We start from the raw sequence: 17,216 nt of genomic DNA on the forward strand, positions 1-17,216 counted from the left end.
TTTATCAGTAAATGCATGATTTGTAAATATAGTAGCTGTGATATGTGGATATGTTTGTCCTCTGATGCTTCCATATTAGCTGCTGCCTCAGACTGTATTCAGATCTGTGGCCAAAGAAGTGGAAATCTTGTTTTCAAACTAGTTTACTGGTCTCATGGTAATTTCTGCACATCTAAATGCTACTTTGTTTCTAAATGAAGCATCAAATGTCAATTGTCTGTTTCTGTAGAGTTTTCATTCTTCTAAAAACCCATAAGCAAATAGGAACCTGTCATAAGAAGTTTAAATTTTATGTACTCCTAGTGCTTGGGTTCTGAGTAGAATTATTTCACATAGTTGTTGACAGTATATTATTACAGTTGTCAGATCTAGCAGACAAAGAACAGATAAAGTCTGTTCAGCATAAATATATTTCCTTTTGTGATGGTTTGAGCCATTTTGCACTTTCATGAATTCATGAAGGAAGGGTCTTGTTATTACTGCCAATAGACACACTTTTGCTAAGGTCATGCAATACTGTTCTCTGCTTTTATTACTGGCAGAAGTCAGCAACGGATGGTAGTTTATCTTCTCCTGTGGAAGCACTGCTTGGCATCCTGTTCTCCAGTTCTCTGGTTCTGTGACTGTGGAATTTGCAAAGAATTCCCTGCAAATGTGTGAGCCAGTGACTTAAACTTTCTTTTCCTATGCATGTCGCTAGTCCATATTATATTAATCAACTGTGTAATATACTAATAGTAGTGTACCAAATTGTCTCATAGTTTGGAACTCTGGACCTGAAATGTAAGTTGCATTAGCAGTGTAGAGCGGCTATGGTTCAACAAATAGACACAAGGCAAGTACTGGAGTGAAGAAAGTCAAAGGTGACAAGAATTTCAGACTCATAAAAGTTACAAGCCCTGTCCTTCCTGAATATCAGTGAACTCCAACTCTGTCAATATCCAGCTGTCAATACTTCTAGCTGTATTATGTAGGCTGGTTAAGCACAATTAAGCACAATTATGTGTGAGTCATGCATTCACAATGTTAGCTATGTTTCAGTTGATGAAACTTGCTCATAAAATATCCAGAATCCAGGGGGAAACAGTACTGGGCTGTAAGTACAGAGCCCAGTAGTTACACTTTAAACCGTCTCGCTCTTGCTAATATTTCTGCACACTGTGTATCCCTCACTACCTAGAGTTTGAAAACTGTGCTAGAGGATTTAATTTATTAATGGACTAGTAAGATGTTGTTTGTGAAAGAGAATGCTTAAGGTGGAATAAGATACTGAGTTTTTTTCCAACCATAATCTCTACTTTGTTGTACTGTCTTTTAGAGGAAATTGGCTCTATCACATATTTTCACAAGACATGTTTATTTGAGGTCAGATTCCTAAGGGTGAGACCATACATCAAAGATTACGTAAAAATGACTTTAATAAAGCCGTGGCTTCTAGTGTCTCCGGGTGTTCTTTACCATCTGCCTATGAGAAAGGATATGCTGCTTGGAACCACACCCAGCTTAAGCAGAGTGGACTGCTAAAAATGACTGTTCTGTTGCTGGTAGCAAGCTCACCCAGATATCTCTGTATACTTTGGTATTTTTCTGCTAAAATACTTAAATTATGAAAGTCCATGTTTTTAGATCCAGAAGTCGCCTTTTCAGTTCATGCTAAGAACATAAAGAGGTGGATATGCACTACTGTGCAGCTTAGAAGGGAATCCAAGATTACTGGTGTACTTTCTACCACTATGACTCAGGCAGTATTGTGTTTCTGTTTTTTTCCTCTGTGGGCTGGTCTTCTGAGCAGATAACTTAATGAAGTCTATCATTTCTAAATCTGTAAAACTTTGATATTGGTAGTGATTATGATGTAGCAGGGTGTGTGTGTGTTTATAACCAAGTAAATATAAGAAGGAATGCTGTACCGGGGCTTTGCACTCTCAGAATATTTTTAGTTAATCTACCTCAGCTTAGCACAGAATATTCTATTTACTGTTACAGAGCTTCTTTTTAAATGAAAAGGCAAAGCACTGGAGATCTTGTGCACTCAGAGAACACAGCGTACAGAATGGCAAGACATAACCACTTGAAGCTCCCTCCATCTTTGTCCTGATGTTTTTCTAGCATCTTTACGTAATTTATGTTAATTGTAGCTGTGTTTTTAAGAATGCCAGAAATAATGACTGCTCAGCTTTCTGCTAATCAAAGCCTAACCAAAACAGAAAGAAGACTTTTAAAGGAAATGGTTGTTGTCTAGGTTATGATTGAAAGGAAGGATTATCTTTTGAGATACTTTGCACCAGTCATGCCCGCAAATACTCTTCTAACAACCGAAGCAACTGTATCCATGCAAAAGAAACCATAGGACAGAAGCCAGGTTGTGTGTCCAGAATACAGTTTAGGAGTTGAAGGCACCAAATATAGTACTGTGTGACCAGTAAAGTCTGTGCTCATTACTGGCCTGCTAACCATTGCTCCACATAGTTATAAGTATTTTTTCTTCAAGGTTATAACATGCTGGGATCTCAGATCCCTTCTCTCAAGGACAGTTTGTTTTTGCCTGATGATTTCACTGGAAGAAATATGTACACATCTATAGAAGACAATAGAGTTTAATGACTTTTCAGTTTGTTTGCTGGATTCTACCCGTAATATTTTTGGAGCACTTGGGAATGATAATAATTTAAAAATATTGGTAGTGTCCTTAGTAAATAAATTATCTCAGCAAAGTAGATAACTGGAGTGCTTTAAGCTCTTGCTGGCTTGTAGACTCAAACAGCCAAAGTAAGACTGGTTATGCTAAGAAAGTCTCTACTAACCCAGAATAACTAGCACAAGATGGAAGGTTTGGCAGAGCAATTCATGACCCCCACTCTTGCCTTACAAAAAAAAAAAAAAATAGCAAATCCCACTCCTTTCTTCTTTTCTGCCAGAACTCTTAGAAGTCACAGGAGAGCCTGGCCTTTCGCAGATAAGCCCTTTCTCTTTGGTTTATTGGTTGAGTGGGCTTCTGCATAAGATACTTGGAGTGTAATTAAATGCTTGTAGTGTTGAATGACAAAATGACAAAACTTGTACAAAAAATTCTGTATGGTGAACCTGTTTGCAGTTGTCCGTGCACAGTCCTGCCCCCACCACACTACTTACTGTAGGAATTCTTACTCTAATTGTCTTTAAAATTGGTCTTTTTTGCCTATATTCAAAGCAAAACAAAGTAAACAAATATTCCTTTCTCCTTGTGTTTGTAAGTAATGATAAACATGGAACTTTTTTTCTTCTGCTGCCCCTCCATAAAATTCTGCAGTTGTTTATACCCACATTTTATCTGGAAGTTTGGGTATCTACGGTAAGATGTCCACATTAAAGAATTTTGCACTAGCATGGTGTTTTGTCAAAAAAACTGGACATCTAGTGCAGTGAGAGTATACACAAGTGTGTTTATTATTCTTCAGATTGCTGTCTTACCTCAGCAGTTTGGCTTCTTTGTTCTCTTTCTGAAGTGTATAGACTGTGGTTATATAGTGTTTAAAAAAAAAAAAAGTTTTCTTATGCAATTTTGAAGCGCTAAAAATGATCAGGAAAAAGCATGGCAGAGTGGGAGGGAGGGGTGACTCCAAAGATCATAGTGCCCAGAACTGTCCTACTTTTTCAAATTGGTTGTGAATTAGCCTTTTCCACTTGAATACTCAAATGTTGGAGGTAAAGACCCAATGCTAGATGCAAAGTATCATTCTGTTACAAGAGAACATACGTTGGACTTGATTCAGTGTTCCACTGTAGGACTAACTATAGTATACATCTGCAAAGTAAAAAGAGCAGTAATAACATGAGGAGCTATAGAATCAGGACCGATATCAGTTTTAATATGATTTGCAAAAAGTAAAAATATTTAATTTTTCTATCTTTTTTTTTCTCTCAACAGGATCCACTCTGTGCAGCTATGAACTACAGCCATCAGAATACACTACAGACCCAAGGGCCGCCAAGCTGTGTCCTAAGTACCCTGTTCCAGAGAGGTAATTTTAACTTCTTGTCTAATTGCGGGTGGAGATGGAAGGAGCAGAGATTTTTGTTCATGACAGTTCTTTAGAAAATATGAAGCATAGATAGGTTCTCTCTCATAGGTGGATGTTTTAGTGTTTTATTGCCAAAAGTTTATAAAGACATCATCAAAGCAACTCAACAAAAACCCCAAACTATCCACACTTATGTTATTGATTAAGTATTAAGCTGACATCCGTCATCTTCAGGTTGTTTTATTTCATATAACTTGTGCTGAGTATCAGCTGGTTTGCAGTCTTTCACCCTACCACCGGATGCACATCAGGGCTGCAGTTTGGACAGTTTTTGAAGGTTTTTGGATCTTTGGGAGTGAAAAATGACATATTCAAACAATATTCTTTGCAGTGTTCATCTCTTACAGCTTACCTAAAACAATGAGATTTAGCAGATTGCTTCATTTTTTGCTTCTTTCAGTTCCCAAATGACCAATACGTTGCTGTTCAAATACCAGCTTCATGAAAAAGAGCTGTATTTTATAAAGATATTGGCCGAATATTATTATTTAAAATACCAGCCTAGGCTGTTTTTCTTTTTAAATAGAGAAAAAGAATTATAGCTCCGAAATAAGCCCCCTCAATAATACCACTCACTCAGCAAGAATCATGTTCTTCTTTTTTTGGCTTCTCAGACATTCAGTGGTAGGCTTGAATTGTAGTTTATTGCCCTTTGCACAATTTTCTGTTACAGCTGTATTAAGTGTTATAAACTTGTCAGTTGTAGAAACTGATTTTAAATATATCTTTTTTGCACAGTAGTCTATTCAGCAACTAATTTTTTTTTAAATTGTAGTGACAATAAGTAGCAGCTGGCATATTAATAATTTTTTTATTTTTCCCCACAGCAAATCAATATTCCATGCAGCTAAGTTAGCTGTTATAGCTATAATACAAAAACAAATGAAAACTTCTTTGCCAGCTTGCATGCTGAAAAGGCTTGTCAGTCTTGATTTTTGCCCGAATTGTATTAACTTTTCTTGTGTGTTCCCATGTCATTTGGTCTGAATAAATGTAGCTTAATAAGAAAACAGGCAGATAGAACACTGTTTCATAGCTTTAATGATACTGTATAAATTCTGCACAAAAACTACCTCATGGGTTATTTCTGAAAAAGCTATTACATCAGTGGAGTGTTTCCCCTTTTTTATTTAGTATGAATAAAATGTACGATGCATTTGAAAATTTTCTGAAATTGAAAAGCCTGAAAGGAAAGGGGAAAACAAAGGCCAATATTTTATCTGTAACAACTCTGGTTTTGAGATTTTTCTAGCTAAATTATTTGAGTAAGTTAGTATAATTTGAAGGGGAAATTGAATCATGTGGAGACAAATTAAAAATCCACACCCTATGGGCTGAGGCATTTGGGGAGAATTTATCTAACACTCCCTATCTCAGATTTGATCTGCCAGAGCTATGAACTATGACGTGACTTCCATTAAGTCCATGGAATGGTGATAGCTTATGCCATGAGGACTGTCCCTTACTTTTTGATTTGATGACAAGGCTTTTTCGTGCCTTACAGTTGAGGCTCCATGTCTCAAGAGACTCTGATCCTTCAGCTTCAAAGCACTGTGTCCAACTTTGTCTCCCTAGCCGATGAGCTTGCTGTTCGTTTTTCTTCCAGTAACTTTGCCTAGAATCTCTCACCCTCAATAGAGCATGATTTCATTGTCTAGTTTTGGAATAGAGAACTCTGGAAAAAAACTTGTCCAGCTTTTCCCTGCAGCATTTGTCTGTCAACCAACTCTGCAGAGCTATGCCAAGGAGCTGTTTCATAGAGGTTATAAAGAGCAGACAACAGTGGCATTCCATCCAGGTTCTCTACACTCGTGTTTCTGTATATACCTGGATGTAGTTCTGAGAGAAGACAGCTCTCCTGTGAACGCCAGTGCTTGAACAATTAGATGGGAGTTGTGTTCATTTGAATATTGCTTTAAAAATGCAGCTTTTGTCATCATCATCTTCTGGCTTGAAATTTGCTGCTCTTGGTCATGATTAAGTATCAGATCATTTTCAGAAACCTGCCATTCCACTTTGGTATATAGTATCTCAAGGTATAATGAGTAGACCATATAAAGTAGCAGAGGTCACTGGGAATAGATCTGTTTCATTTTTTATTAATCAAGACATCTTACCTAACCTGCTCATTGAGTCTGAACCACTGAAATAGCAGATCTCAAAAGGTGGATTCTCAGGAGTCCCATTTATTCAAGAAAGCTCAGAGTAACCACTAACATCATTTTTTGTTAATTACAACAAAGTTAGAAATTAATTATTGTGCATAAAAGTAGGTAACTTAAAATGTGCAGTGAAACTGCTACAGCATAAGGGATTTTAGAGAGAGAATACAAGTCTGCACAAAAAGCATTCGTTCCTTTTTTAGCATTTATTTTGGAACAGCATGCTTTTAATCCTATTCGTTTCCATTTTCAAAATGGCCATTTGCTTATTCCGACACAGGAAATAGAGTTCTTTGCTTACCTGAAGCTCAAAAACTGAGCTTTGTCACTGATAGTGAAAACATGTTATATGCTCTAGGCTTTCTGCAAAATTGAAATAATTAAAAATCAGATAAAACTCTCAATTTCAATGTTTCCCAGTCTCACTGTGTATAAATAAGTGCAGTATGCTGCATATGCCAAAATTGGGTATGTTGTAAAAGGCTGAGAGGGTATATGGGCTGCTTTTTAAATATGCAGTCATTAGGGGTTTAATTTGGTTTTTAACAGCTGTGACTAATACACGCTACTTGCTGTGTTTAACTGCTGTCTTCATCAGTAAGCAAAAGTAGAGCATCAATATGAGCATCTGCAAATGCATTTACCTGCTTAGCACAGTGAGTTTAAAACCATATAATTCAGATTTGTCTGTCATTTCACACAGCAATTTAGGATCTATTAATTATCTGTGTATGGCAGATGATCGTAATTTCTCCACATTTCTGTGTAGAATAATTACACACTCATTGTCTTCAGCATGGTACCTTCCCCCCTCTTCCCGCCAAACAAGAAGTAACGTGCCTATGGCAGCTGGTTTCTCACTACATGTTTTAAATGAGGGTTAGAATTTTGCAAGGATTTGGGATTAATAAAGAGCTACTGAATACAGAAAATCATTGGTTTTGGAGGTCGTTGCTGAAGTGGGGAAACTGGAAAAGAGTATGTGCATTGCTGCTGCAGTCCACTGGAATCTTTTAAATAAGACTGGGGTGGAGAAAACAAACCTATAGTTTAAAAGAAAAGCCTGGCTTAATACAAAAGACACTTTATTCATTGGATCCAATTGCAGCAAAGAACATATAATTCATGGAACATGTCTTAAGTGCAACTGAGAAGATTGATCAAAATATGAAATAAGTCACTCTGAGATCTTACATAGTTTATGAGCAAGAAAGGCAGCTTCTTTACTCACTTCTAAAGTGAAGTTTTTACTGTCTTGTATCTTCTTGTGATGGTCTTCATAACAGGTTCTGTTGAGCATTATGAGAAGTTTAATGTATAACATCAATATTTTGGAGAGGACGCTTCCAAAACAGTTCAAGAACAGTGAAACAATTACAGACATCTTTGCCTGTTTTACAAAGAATATAGTGCGTAATTTTAGCAAAGGTAGTGAAAGTAATCGCTGTTATTGTAATCTTCTGATTACAGAGCAAGCTTAGTATTGGGGAAGACTATGAAGAAATAAATTGGCAATAGTTGTAATTGCTGGTTTCTTTAAGCATAGAATGTATCCTTCCAAGTAGAGAGCTGTCATTCTTGGATTTCTATCACTACAGATATGGGCCAGTATTCCAACATGAGTGAAAGGCATTGTTTCAGCTGCTGGTTCATCACTTCAATAAGAGATGCTTAAGCTGAAATAGGAACATTTATTTTATAATCCTTACTGTTTCTTAAGGATGGGAGGGTAATATCCTATTGGAATGTGCACTCCACCCTCACAGGGTTTACTTGTAAGAACTGCATCACATGCCATTATGATCATCCTCATTTCAGCAGCACTTGTGCATTCAACACACAGTTCCTGGTTATGATGTTATGAGGGTGGAGTGGTTGCATCTATTCACCTTTCATTTGTGTGTTGATGTGACATTTATATTAAGTAGGAGTAATTTTTTTTCTGATTTTTTTTTTCTTGTGTCACCAGTGCACCTATTCCATTCTTCCATCGCTGTGCTCCTGTGAACATTTCCTGCTATGCCAAGTTTGCAGAGGCCCTGATCACCTTTGTCAGTGACAGTAGTGTCTTACACAGGCTGATTAGTGGAGTTATGACCAGCAAAGAGATTATAATGGGACTTTGCTTGTTATCACTAGGTAATTGTTTTTCTCATTATTAGCTATTTCATAGTACTGCAGTAGGAGACTGTTAACACCCTGTAAGCACAATATGAGCAGAAAACATGTATAATAGCAATAAGCCCTTAGAAAACTATTCAGAATGCTTTTTTATTTGACAACTCGAAAACTTTTTCAGAAGTAGTATAAATGCGCCTTCCTGGTTTTCCTCCTCTTCCCTGATCTGAGATAGAGGTTGTGGGCCGGAGGAATAGGCATTATTACTTTTGGCATAGTTAACAGAGCGTCCCCATTGTCCTCATTTTATAATATTCACCTTCCCCATTTATAGTATGCAGTCATCTTCTGTCAATCCTAATCCCTTTCCAAATAGAAAAGACTGGGCAAGAAGTGCACAGTAACACACTTTTCTAAAATGTTTTGATTTAACTATTTGTTACAGGGATTTGGGAACTTTAAAAGGAAAACAAGGAAAGTTAGATGCCCGTTTGTTGTGTGGTTTGTCCCCTCCCCACAAACTGGAAGATAAAAAGTTGAGACCTTTGAAAATCTTGGCTTTGTCTGAAGAGCAGGAAATTTCCAGCAGCACAGAGATGCTGCGTGGTTACTACATTTGGGAAATATCTGTTTCTGGACTATAGAATGATAATTCATATCGCTTATATTGCACCAGGCTGAAGTGCTATTTTAATAAAGTCTTATGAATTAAGGTGGAATGCCATTCACCCACATTAATTATTTTCCTGATAAGTTGAATTTACTCCTAAGTATAAAATCTTTAATCTTAAAATGAAAAGCTTTGGATACTAGCCATGTTTATGAACAATCTGCAGTTTAGGAAAAAAAAAAAAACCACTGCAAAGCTACTCCAGGAAAAGAAATCCCCTTGTTTTTAGTCTACCTTTGTGGTGAAGAAGAGGATGATAGGTACCAGTTTAAAAAAAGTCAGACCATTGAGTTTCTTTTAACTGTAACTAGCGAGCTATTTAATCCTCTATACCAACAGCTGTAGTAATTTGCTGTAATGGTAAAAAGAATATTCAGAGTCTGACAGCTAGTGGCTGAATTAGCAGTGCTACTGTTGGGCTAGTGTTAGAAATTAGTACAGAATTCTACATACAATAAATTTTAATTTGAACGAGGAAAAAGTATGATAGTTTTCACATTTTTTACTTACTCCCATAGTTAAACAGAATATCTTTATTTTCAGTCTGTAAGATTGTGTGATTCACAAAGCCTGGTTCCAGTTGTTTTCATATGGAAGTGTAACTGCTGTACACAAATGTTTGCAAATATGGGAAGATTCTCACATGCACACACGCACTACATCTTAGTCATATAACTTTGAAGAGGGGTTTTTAACACGCTGTTCCTGGATGGCAGTAGAACTATATCAGCAAAGCTCGTTATAGAACCCACTTTGAATGTTGAAAATAAAGAACAAAGCTGTAATATTTTACTTTTCACCACTACGTCATTTTTGGAATACGTAGACATCACATTGCCTGCACTTGTTTGGCAAGTGTATTTAAATGTGGATTCTGCTCTGTTCCTCAGTAGGTGTGCTCATGTTACTAGACTCACAGTTCTGTCATGTCTTGCTGTTTGTTTTGTCATTGTCTAAATACATCTCTGTATGTATGCATTATGTTTTGTATGTAATATGCCATGTAAATGTGTTTATGCTCTTTTTGTTTTAATTGGCAGCACCACAGCAGGATTTGTAGAAGTGCCTATTTTCCTATCTGAGCAGTGAGTTTGTAAGCCACGGAAAATAAATAACTCTCTGCCTAAAAATTTCATGGAAAGGCAGTTATCTAGTGGAGTGAGAGAACTGGGGAGTTAGTTTCTTCTTGAAATAATTGCTCTGCTTATTTTATTTGTCTTTTTTTGCAGTGCTGTCCATGATTTTGATGGTTATAATCAGGTACATTTCAAGAGTACTTGTCTGGATTTTAACAATTCTTGTCATTCTGGGATCACTCGGTAAGTCTTGTTGTTCTCCCAGCTTTTGAGAACCCAGTTCTAATCCTTGTCCTCTCAGTCCACAGTTCAGCTACATCCTGCACAGGTCTAAGGACCGTGCCCTCACTTCTGCTTTCCTTTGAACCCCTTCAAGACATTTGTTGAAAATGACACCTTTGTAACTGCAGTCTTCTGCCAGACTGTATGTTGCTCCTTACTTAAAGACTTACTGCACTTCCTGCTTGGCAGGGAAACTTCCTGTCAGCCTGAATCACTGGAGTCCTTTTATGCAATACAGGGTATTCTTCACAGCTCTTGTAATACAGCCCTTAACATGGCTTGCTTCTTAAACTCCTGTCTTCAAAATATGTCAGCAGGCCAACAGTCTGGGTGTGTCCGATGGCACAACAGCCTGTTGGGCATACTCAAGCATGCAGGCATCAACTGGCAACTATTGTTTAGACAACCTCAGGGGGCTTTAGGATGCTATGTAGATATGTTAACCCTGTCAGACAGATCAGCCCCGTCAGCCATCTGAGTAGCTCCCTAAGCATGTCTAAGATCTGTTCCTGAGGTGAGGACCTTTAGGTGGTTTTCTATCATCTCTAAATCAAGTTTCCATATTTCCATGTGACCCGGGAAGTCTTATATGACCTAGGATACGTATGAAAGGTAGTCAGTCATGCCAGCTTTGTTACCCGAAATGGTTCAACTCCTGTGAAAGTAGGTTTACTTCATTACATCATCTTTTACGTTTGTGAAACTAAAGTTTTCTATTATTGATACTCAGTAACAAAGCCAAACATATAGGCAGATAAGAGCAGGGAAGGAACAAAGATGGAATGATTTAATTAGCAAATACTTGTAATTTAATTCTTGCAATTCATGACTGCAAAGGCTAGAAAATATTCAGCAGACCAGCTAAATTCTTAAGGATCACTTAGTTTTTGTGCTTGTTGATCCCAAGATTTGTGATCAAAAAGGAAAAGGAAAAATAGATTTTTTTCACTTATATTCTGTTCAGAAGCTGAATAACTGTGCTGATTGAAAAATCTGAATGACCTGTCTTATTGCCATCTGTTGTTATGTTCTGAAAAATCACATCTGTTACACAGACTGAACAAGAACATGCCTTCTGTGAGACATGCTGCATATTCTGTACTAGCTGTTTGTTTAGGAGGGACCAAGAGTATCCTGAGTTTTAGACCTGAAAGAAGTACCTTCTGCAAAGACTTGTGCTCTTTAGATAAGCTTATGCAGCTGATTGAGAAATACAAACAGAACAGAGAAGGGAACTCAAAAGAGAAAAAGCCTGTCAAAGGGATAGGTTAACTCACTGAGGAGTTGGAAACCAGTATTTAAGAGAATTTCCCTGTCTTAGAATGGTAGCCAGAATATGAGAATGAAGTTCTGCCTATAGGGTGCTAGAATTTCATAGTAGGGATTAGTATACTGTAAAGTACTTCCTTTTGTCCTCCTTGAGTTTTCATTAATGTATTTCCAGTGCCTGAATGACATTTTCTTGATGCAGGTGTAGCTATCTGTCATGAACCTTAGGTGCTGTTTCCAGCACTGGGATGCCCCCTCTCTTTTCCATTGCCTTCTCAGGAGTTATAGCATCTCCTTTTTTGTTTCTCTTGTTATTTTGCATCCTCATCCAATGATTCCTCTCTCCCTCCATTCCTAATTTCCCAAATATATTCTACCATGCAATTTCAGTCTTCTGTCCCTCACCCTTTCTTTCTTCTTTTTTTTTTTAAACTTTTGTTGCCACCTATGGGAGCTGTAACCTTTTCTAGGACTCCCTATGGACCAGTCCTTTCATGCGCTTCACCCTAAAACACAGATGCAAAGAACTACAGGTGTTTTAAATGGACATAGTGGAGTGAGGCTGTGAAAAGTGTCCACTTAGGAAGAGAGCAACAGAGGAGACAAGTACTTCTCCATCCTCAGAAATTCCTTTTGGGTTAGCCATCAGTGCCCTTGAGTGTTCTATACCAGACTAGACCTAAAAGAAAAAAAAAATGTCTGTTTTTTTGGTGCTGGGTAGTGTGACTGTGTCCCATAAAAGAAAAAAATCGTTTATTTTTCTTTGTTACTCCAAAACATAGGTGGTACAGGAGTCCTGTGGTGGCTCTATGCTAAGCAACGAGTATCTGCCAGTGCTGTTGAGACTCAAATAGCCAAAGACAATCTTCAGGCTCTTCTGATCTATGCCATTTCAGCAACAGTCTTCATGGTATGTCTTGCTAATGACTACATTATTTTCCTCTTCTCTCTTACTGGTTGTCTCCTTTTCTTTTAAAATCAGGTGAAAGGTTTATGTTGCGCTTGTGATTTTGAAGAGTTCCTACTTCTATTACAAGCTGAGTTGCTGTGATTGTGGATTTTTTTTTTTTTTTTTTTTTTTTTTTTTAACTTCCAGGCGTTGTACTGTAACACCTGTTCTTCTAGTGTCAGGAGAGAATTCCTGACCCTGCAGCTACTCTGCTCTACTCTAAAATGTCCACAGGGACACCCATGAATAGGTGCAGTATTGGATCCCCCATCCAAATGCACTCACAAGATTTTTGTTAGATTTCCATTTCAGAGGTACTTCATCATTTCAATTTATTTAGCAGTCCTTAGACCATTCATACTTCTGAAAACAGTTATTCCCAAACTTATTCCACTTACAGAGGGATTATTGTAAACTTAAATACTAACAATACTGAAACAATTTAGCTTCTTTTGGCTTTGCTATTCCTTGTTTCAGAATCACTGACTTCATTAAAAACTGACAATATTTAACTGACTTACCTGACAAGTCCACCATACCTTGTCCAAAAATAAATGTTAAACTGTATTCTTCGTTAAATCTTTGTAGTCCTCTTGATTTCACTGGTCCGTACAACATAAGGGTGGCATCTGGCCTAGTCACTTGAATCTTAGATCACTTCCAAATAAATTAAGAGATTGGAATTTCCAGAAATAGAATTTGAAGAGTAATTTCTCATCGAAGAAGCTGATAGAAGATTTTAATTTTGATCTTGTAAGCTTATAGCTATATCAGCCACCAGGAACATGTGTTAATTTGCTGTGTCTGAAAATCTTAGTTGCACAAAATTATATCTGGCTTGTTTTTCACTTCTCTAAAATGTCATTTGGAAACTTCTTCCTCTAGGTTATCTTGTTCTTGATAATGTTAATTATGCGCAAACGAGTAGCTCTCACCATTGCCTTGTTCCACGTGGCCGGCAAGGTCTTCATTCACCTGCCACTGCTAGTCTTCCAGCCATTTTGGACATTCTTTGCGCTTATCCTCTTCTGGACATACTGGATCACCGTCCTGCTTTTCCTTGGTACTACAGGTAAGCAACTAACAGGCTTATTTTAAATTTCACTTTATTTTTGTACGGTTTCAGATGGATTTGGTTAAAAAGCATGGTGGAACCTCTGAAAAAAACAAACAAAAAAACTTTTGTGCTCTGTTTTCATCTGCTTCAGTGACTTCAGTGCATGTCTGGAAAGTTATTGCACATTTGTGAATCTGCATCCCTTGTATGTTACTTTGTGTCTTAGGCCAGCTTTTTGATTTGATGCAAATTGGCATGTTGCTAACCACAAGAGTCCATTAGTCTTAAGACTTCCATAAGTTAAAAACAGCTAGTTTCATCTAAAGATAGAAGGTAGTGTATTTTAGCAAGTTCTCACACAGATGGAGACATAGTAATGAAAGGGCTGTTGCATCATTGACTGTCTCCCAGAATGTAAATATACTGGAAGCAATTTTCAGTTGTTCATAATTTACATGTCCAGTATTATTCCAGTATTTTTCAGGTTTATTAGTGAGATGTTCTTTGATTTTCTTGTTTTATTTTATTTTTTTTCAGCTGTTTGTACACTGTATTGTGAGAGCAGCCACCATTTTCTAAGTTTCTTCTCATGCTGGAGAGCCTAAAAGTTGAGAGGGCTTTGCTTGTGCTAATGGCTTGACAAGAGCTTCTAGAATTAGTCAATCCTGTTGGTCAAAATCTTAGTTATTTCAGTAGGGAAATCTAGCAACCGCTTTTTAAAATAGGAGATATGTGTTATTTTGCAGCAAGCTGTGGCCAGTAGAGATCATCATTCATTACTAAAATCTTAGAACTTTGAAATTGATTGTTAACTGCTAATCCAAAAGTAGCAACATTTTGGATCACAGAGCTATTTCATGGTAGTACAAGTTAAATCTTCTGGAATTCTTGGCCTGAATTGTTAGCTAGGTGCAGAGGTAATAGAATTCATATGTTGTTGCTCTTATTACTTTAGTGTTGAAATTTTAGTTTTCATTACATGATGTGCTATATCTATTATCTAAGGAACAGGAAGTCAAGAAAAATTTGCCTTTGAAAATGACTGAAGTCCCAGTCCCACATTTTGGTTTGTGACTTAAGATCATTGCACAGAGGTGAATTTAGTTACAGAATTTAGACTGATATGTATATTTTAATAACAGAACTTTTAAATTGACTTTGATTCTGCTAAGACTAATTTATGCTTTTAACTTTATATGCACTTAATAGTTTCACTGATGTCAGTTAGATATAATCTTTGCACAAATAAGGCCAGATCTTTTCAATCCAAACCAGCAGAATGAAAAATGTGTACATTATCTAATAACATAATAAGCCTACAGTTCTGAAGAGAAAATTAGCTCATTAAGACAAAAGTATTTTGATAGTTCAATTTATTTACAAGAAAATGTTATTTTTATGTAAGTATGAAAGTATATCTAAGAAGGTAGAAGGTACTGCAGTGCTACGTCAAAACAATGGTTTTCAAGTCAAACTTGTTCTGTACACCTGGTATGTCCTCACTCCCTGTATTTTTCTGAATCTCATCAGCTGTTTGCATCAGTGTGTTGAGTAAGATGAAATTTTTTCAAAGTGTGTTAACGTATTGAAATAGAGCTTTGCCTGCTGGGTTCTGACATGTGCTATCGGTCATCATACATGATAGTGCTATTCAGATTAAACAAAGAGTCTCTGGACTTCTGGATGTATGAAAACCTACTTTTGTAATTTCTGTAGCAACTGCTCATGTCTGTAAATGCCTTTTAAACCACAAATATTGTTGAAATACATGCATGGGTACTTACAACACTGGGAAAGAAAATTGATTACTAATGTTGATGTCAAAATTCAAATTTAATGTTTATTCTCACTGTGTAAATTGTATCAACAGAGCACTGGACAGAAAATTAAGAATGGCTACAGCAAACTTCCTTTTATTATGTTTAGTTATAAGAATTCTTGCTACTTGTTGCTGTTGGTTATTCTTGGAAATTTTAACCCTATGGCTACAAATTGAAAGAAATTTTGCTCGATTTTGCGTATTCTCAAAAAACTATTTTTTTAACTGCCATTATTGTTTGTTCCAAAAACAGTATCTTACTTATGAATAATCTTTGTAAGAGGACTGTGGGTTAGTAGAAGCTGGAGTGGTTCTTCTGTAAATGACTATGTACTACTAATGCCATATGCTTCCTTCTTTCTGAGCTGATGAAAGAATAAGTGCTGAATAAGGACTATTTCCTTTTTTTTTACTCTGATTTATTCTCAGGTAGTCCTGTCCCAAATGAAGAAGGATTTGTCGAATTTCAGATGGTAGGCCCTTTGAAATACATGTGGTGGTACCATGTGGTGGGGCTGATCTGGATCAGCGAGTTTATCCTAGCCTGTCAGCAGATGACCGTAGCAGGGGCTGTTGTGACATACTATTTTACAAGGTAAGGACTTCTTAGACAGCTCTATTGTGAGTAGCCTGGAAATGGAAACAGAAGAAGTAATGAAGGACAGAGCTTTTGGGGGAAGTACTTAGCTTTTCCTTGGAAGCTGGAAAGCAATAGAATTGTATTAACCCTTTTTAAATCATATCAAGTCCTAAAATCTGTTTTACTGGTTGTATACTGTTGTATTGGTATTATGGACTTGCAGTCTTTTTTGTCTTGTTACCTGTGCACAATGTAAAGACAAGAATGATTGTTGACAGAAGTGGAAAGCACCTGGAAGATCATCTTTTTTAATATTAATGCTGATAAGCTCTGTAGAAATTAAAAAATAATTGACAGCAGTTGATTATGATGATTTTAATTGCAAAACACTTAAATTATTCACAGTTCTTCATTAATCTTTCTTACACGAGATTGCTCAAGGTCTAATTAGATTCATTGTTTTCCCGCAGATTCTAACAAGATCATTCACAAATATACAATACAAAATATGTATGCATTAAAGCTCCGTAGTTTTTTGCTATATTTGAGTCCCAAATTGTGTTATCATGGTATACTGTACCCTGGCCGCTCTGTGTGTATCCGTTAGCTCTTTGAGAAGGCAATGCTGCTGATGATAATGATTAAATAATGGTTTTACCAATGTTCAGGCACAAGGATTTTGACTTCACAGAGACATGAGACTGATTTCAGAATTACAAGCTTTTTGAAATGAATGAATATCAGCTTTTGGGTTTTAAACTCTAGAATGCAGAAATACTATGTTTTCAAATTTTTCATTATTACAGCTCAAAACTTACCTTCAAGTGAAAACTGAATTCTTGCTTTAGCACTTTACGACTTGGGGTTTGGGGAAAAAAGTGGTATGCTGTGCTTTGTTAGTATTCCATGAGAATAAACGGTACCTCAGTGATCTGTATTGTAACATTTTGGTATTTGACCTAGAATTATTGGCAATATGCTTTGTGAGAAAAAGAATCAAGTACACTGTTTGTCCCCTTAGCTTTTTGTAAAAGCAGATTTTTAATGAAGCTGCTCCAGATGTAATCCTAGATGTTAGCGGTTCATGATACATTTCCTTTAAGAACAAAAAAACAAAAAAAGTCATTATTCAGCGACTAGAAGATTAATTAGAATTTTATTTCCAATGTTCTC

General features: G+C 36.7%; 1 protein-coding gene across 2 annotated transcripts in view; it reads left to right on the forward strand.

Moving 5' to 3' along the window:
* SLC44A1 (solute carrier family 44 member 1) overlaps positions 1-17,216 on the forward strand; it is a 66,630-nt gene that overhangs the window by 32,198 nt on the left and 17,216 nt on the right. For both annotated transcript variants that reach the window (XM_064502348.1, XM_064502347.1), the window contains exons 5-10: positions 3,908-4,001; positions 8,193-8,362; positions 10,241-10,330; positions 12,421-12,548; positions 13,473-13,659; positions 15,893-16,058. In XM_064502348.1, coding sequence (XP_064358418.1) covers positions 3,908-4,001; positions 8,193-8,362; positions 10,241-10,330; positions 12,421-12,548; positions 13,473-13,659; positions 15,893-16,058 — 835 coding nt within the window. The remainder of the gene's footprint in view (positions 1-3,907; positions 4,002-8,192; positions 8,363-10,240; positions 10,331-12,420; positions 12,549-13,472; positions 13,660-15,892; positions 16,059-17,216) is intronic.

This window comes from Dromaius novaehollandiae, chromosome Z, assembly GCF_036370855.1.
Source record: "Dromaius novaehollandiae isolate bDroNov1 chromosome Z, bDroNov1.hap1, whole genome shotgun sequence".
NCBI lineage: Eukaryota > Metazoa > Chordata > Aves > Casuariiformes > Dromaiidae > Dromaius > Dromaius novaehollandiae.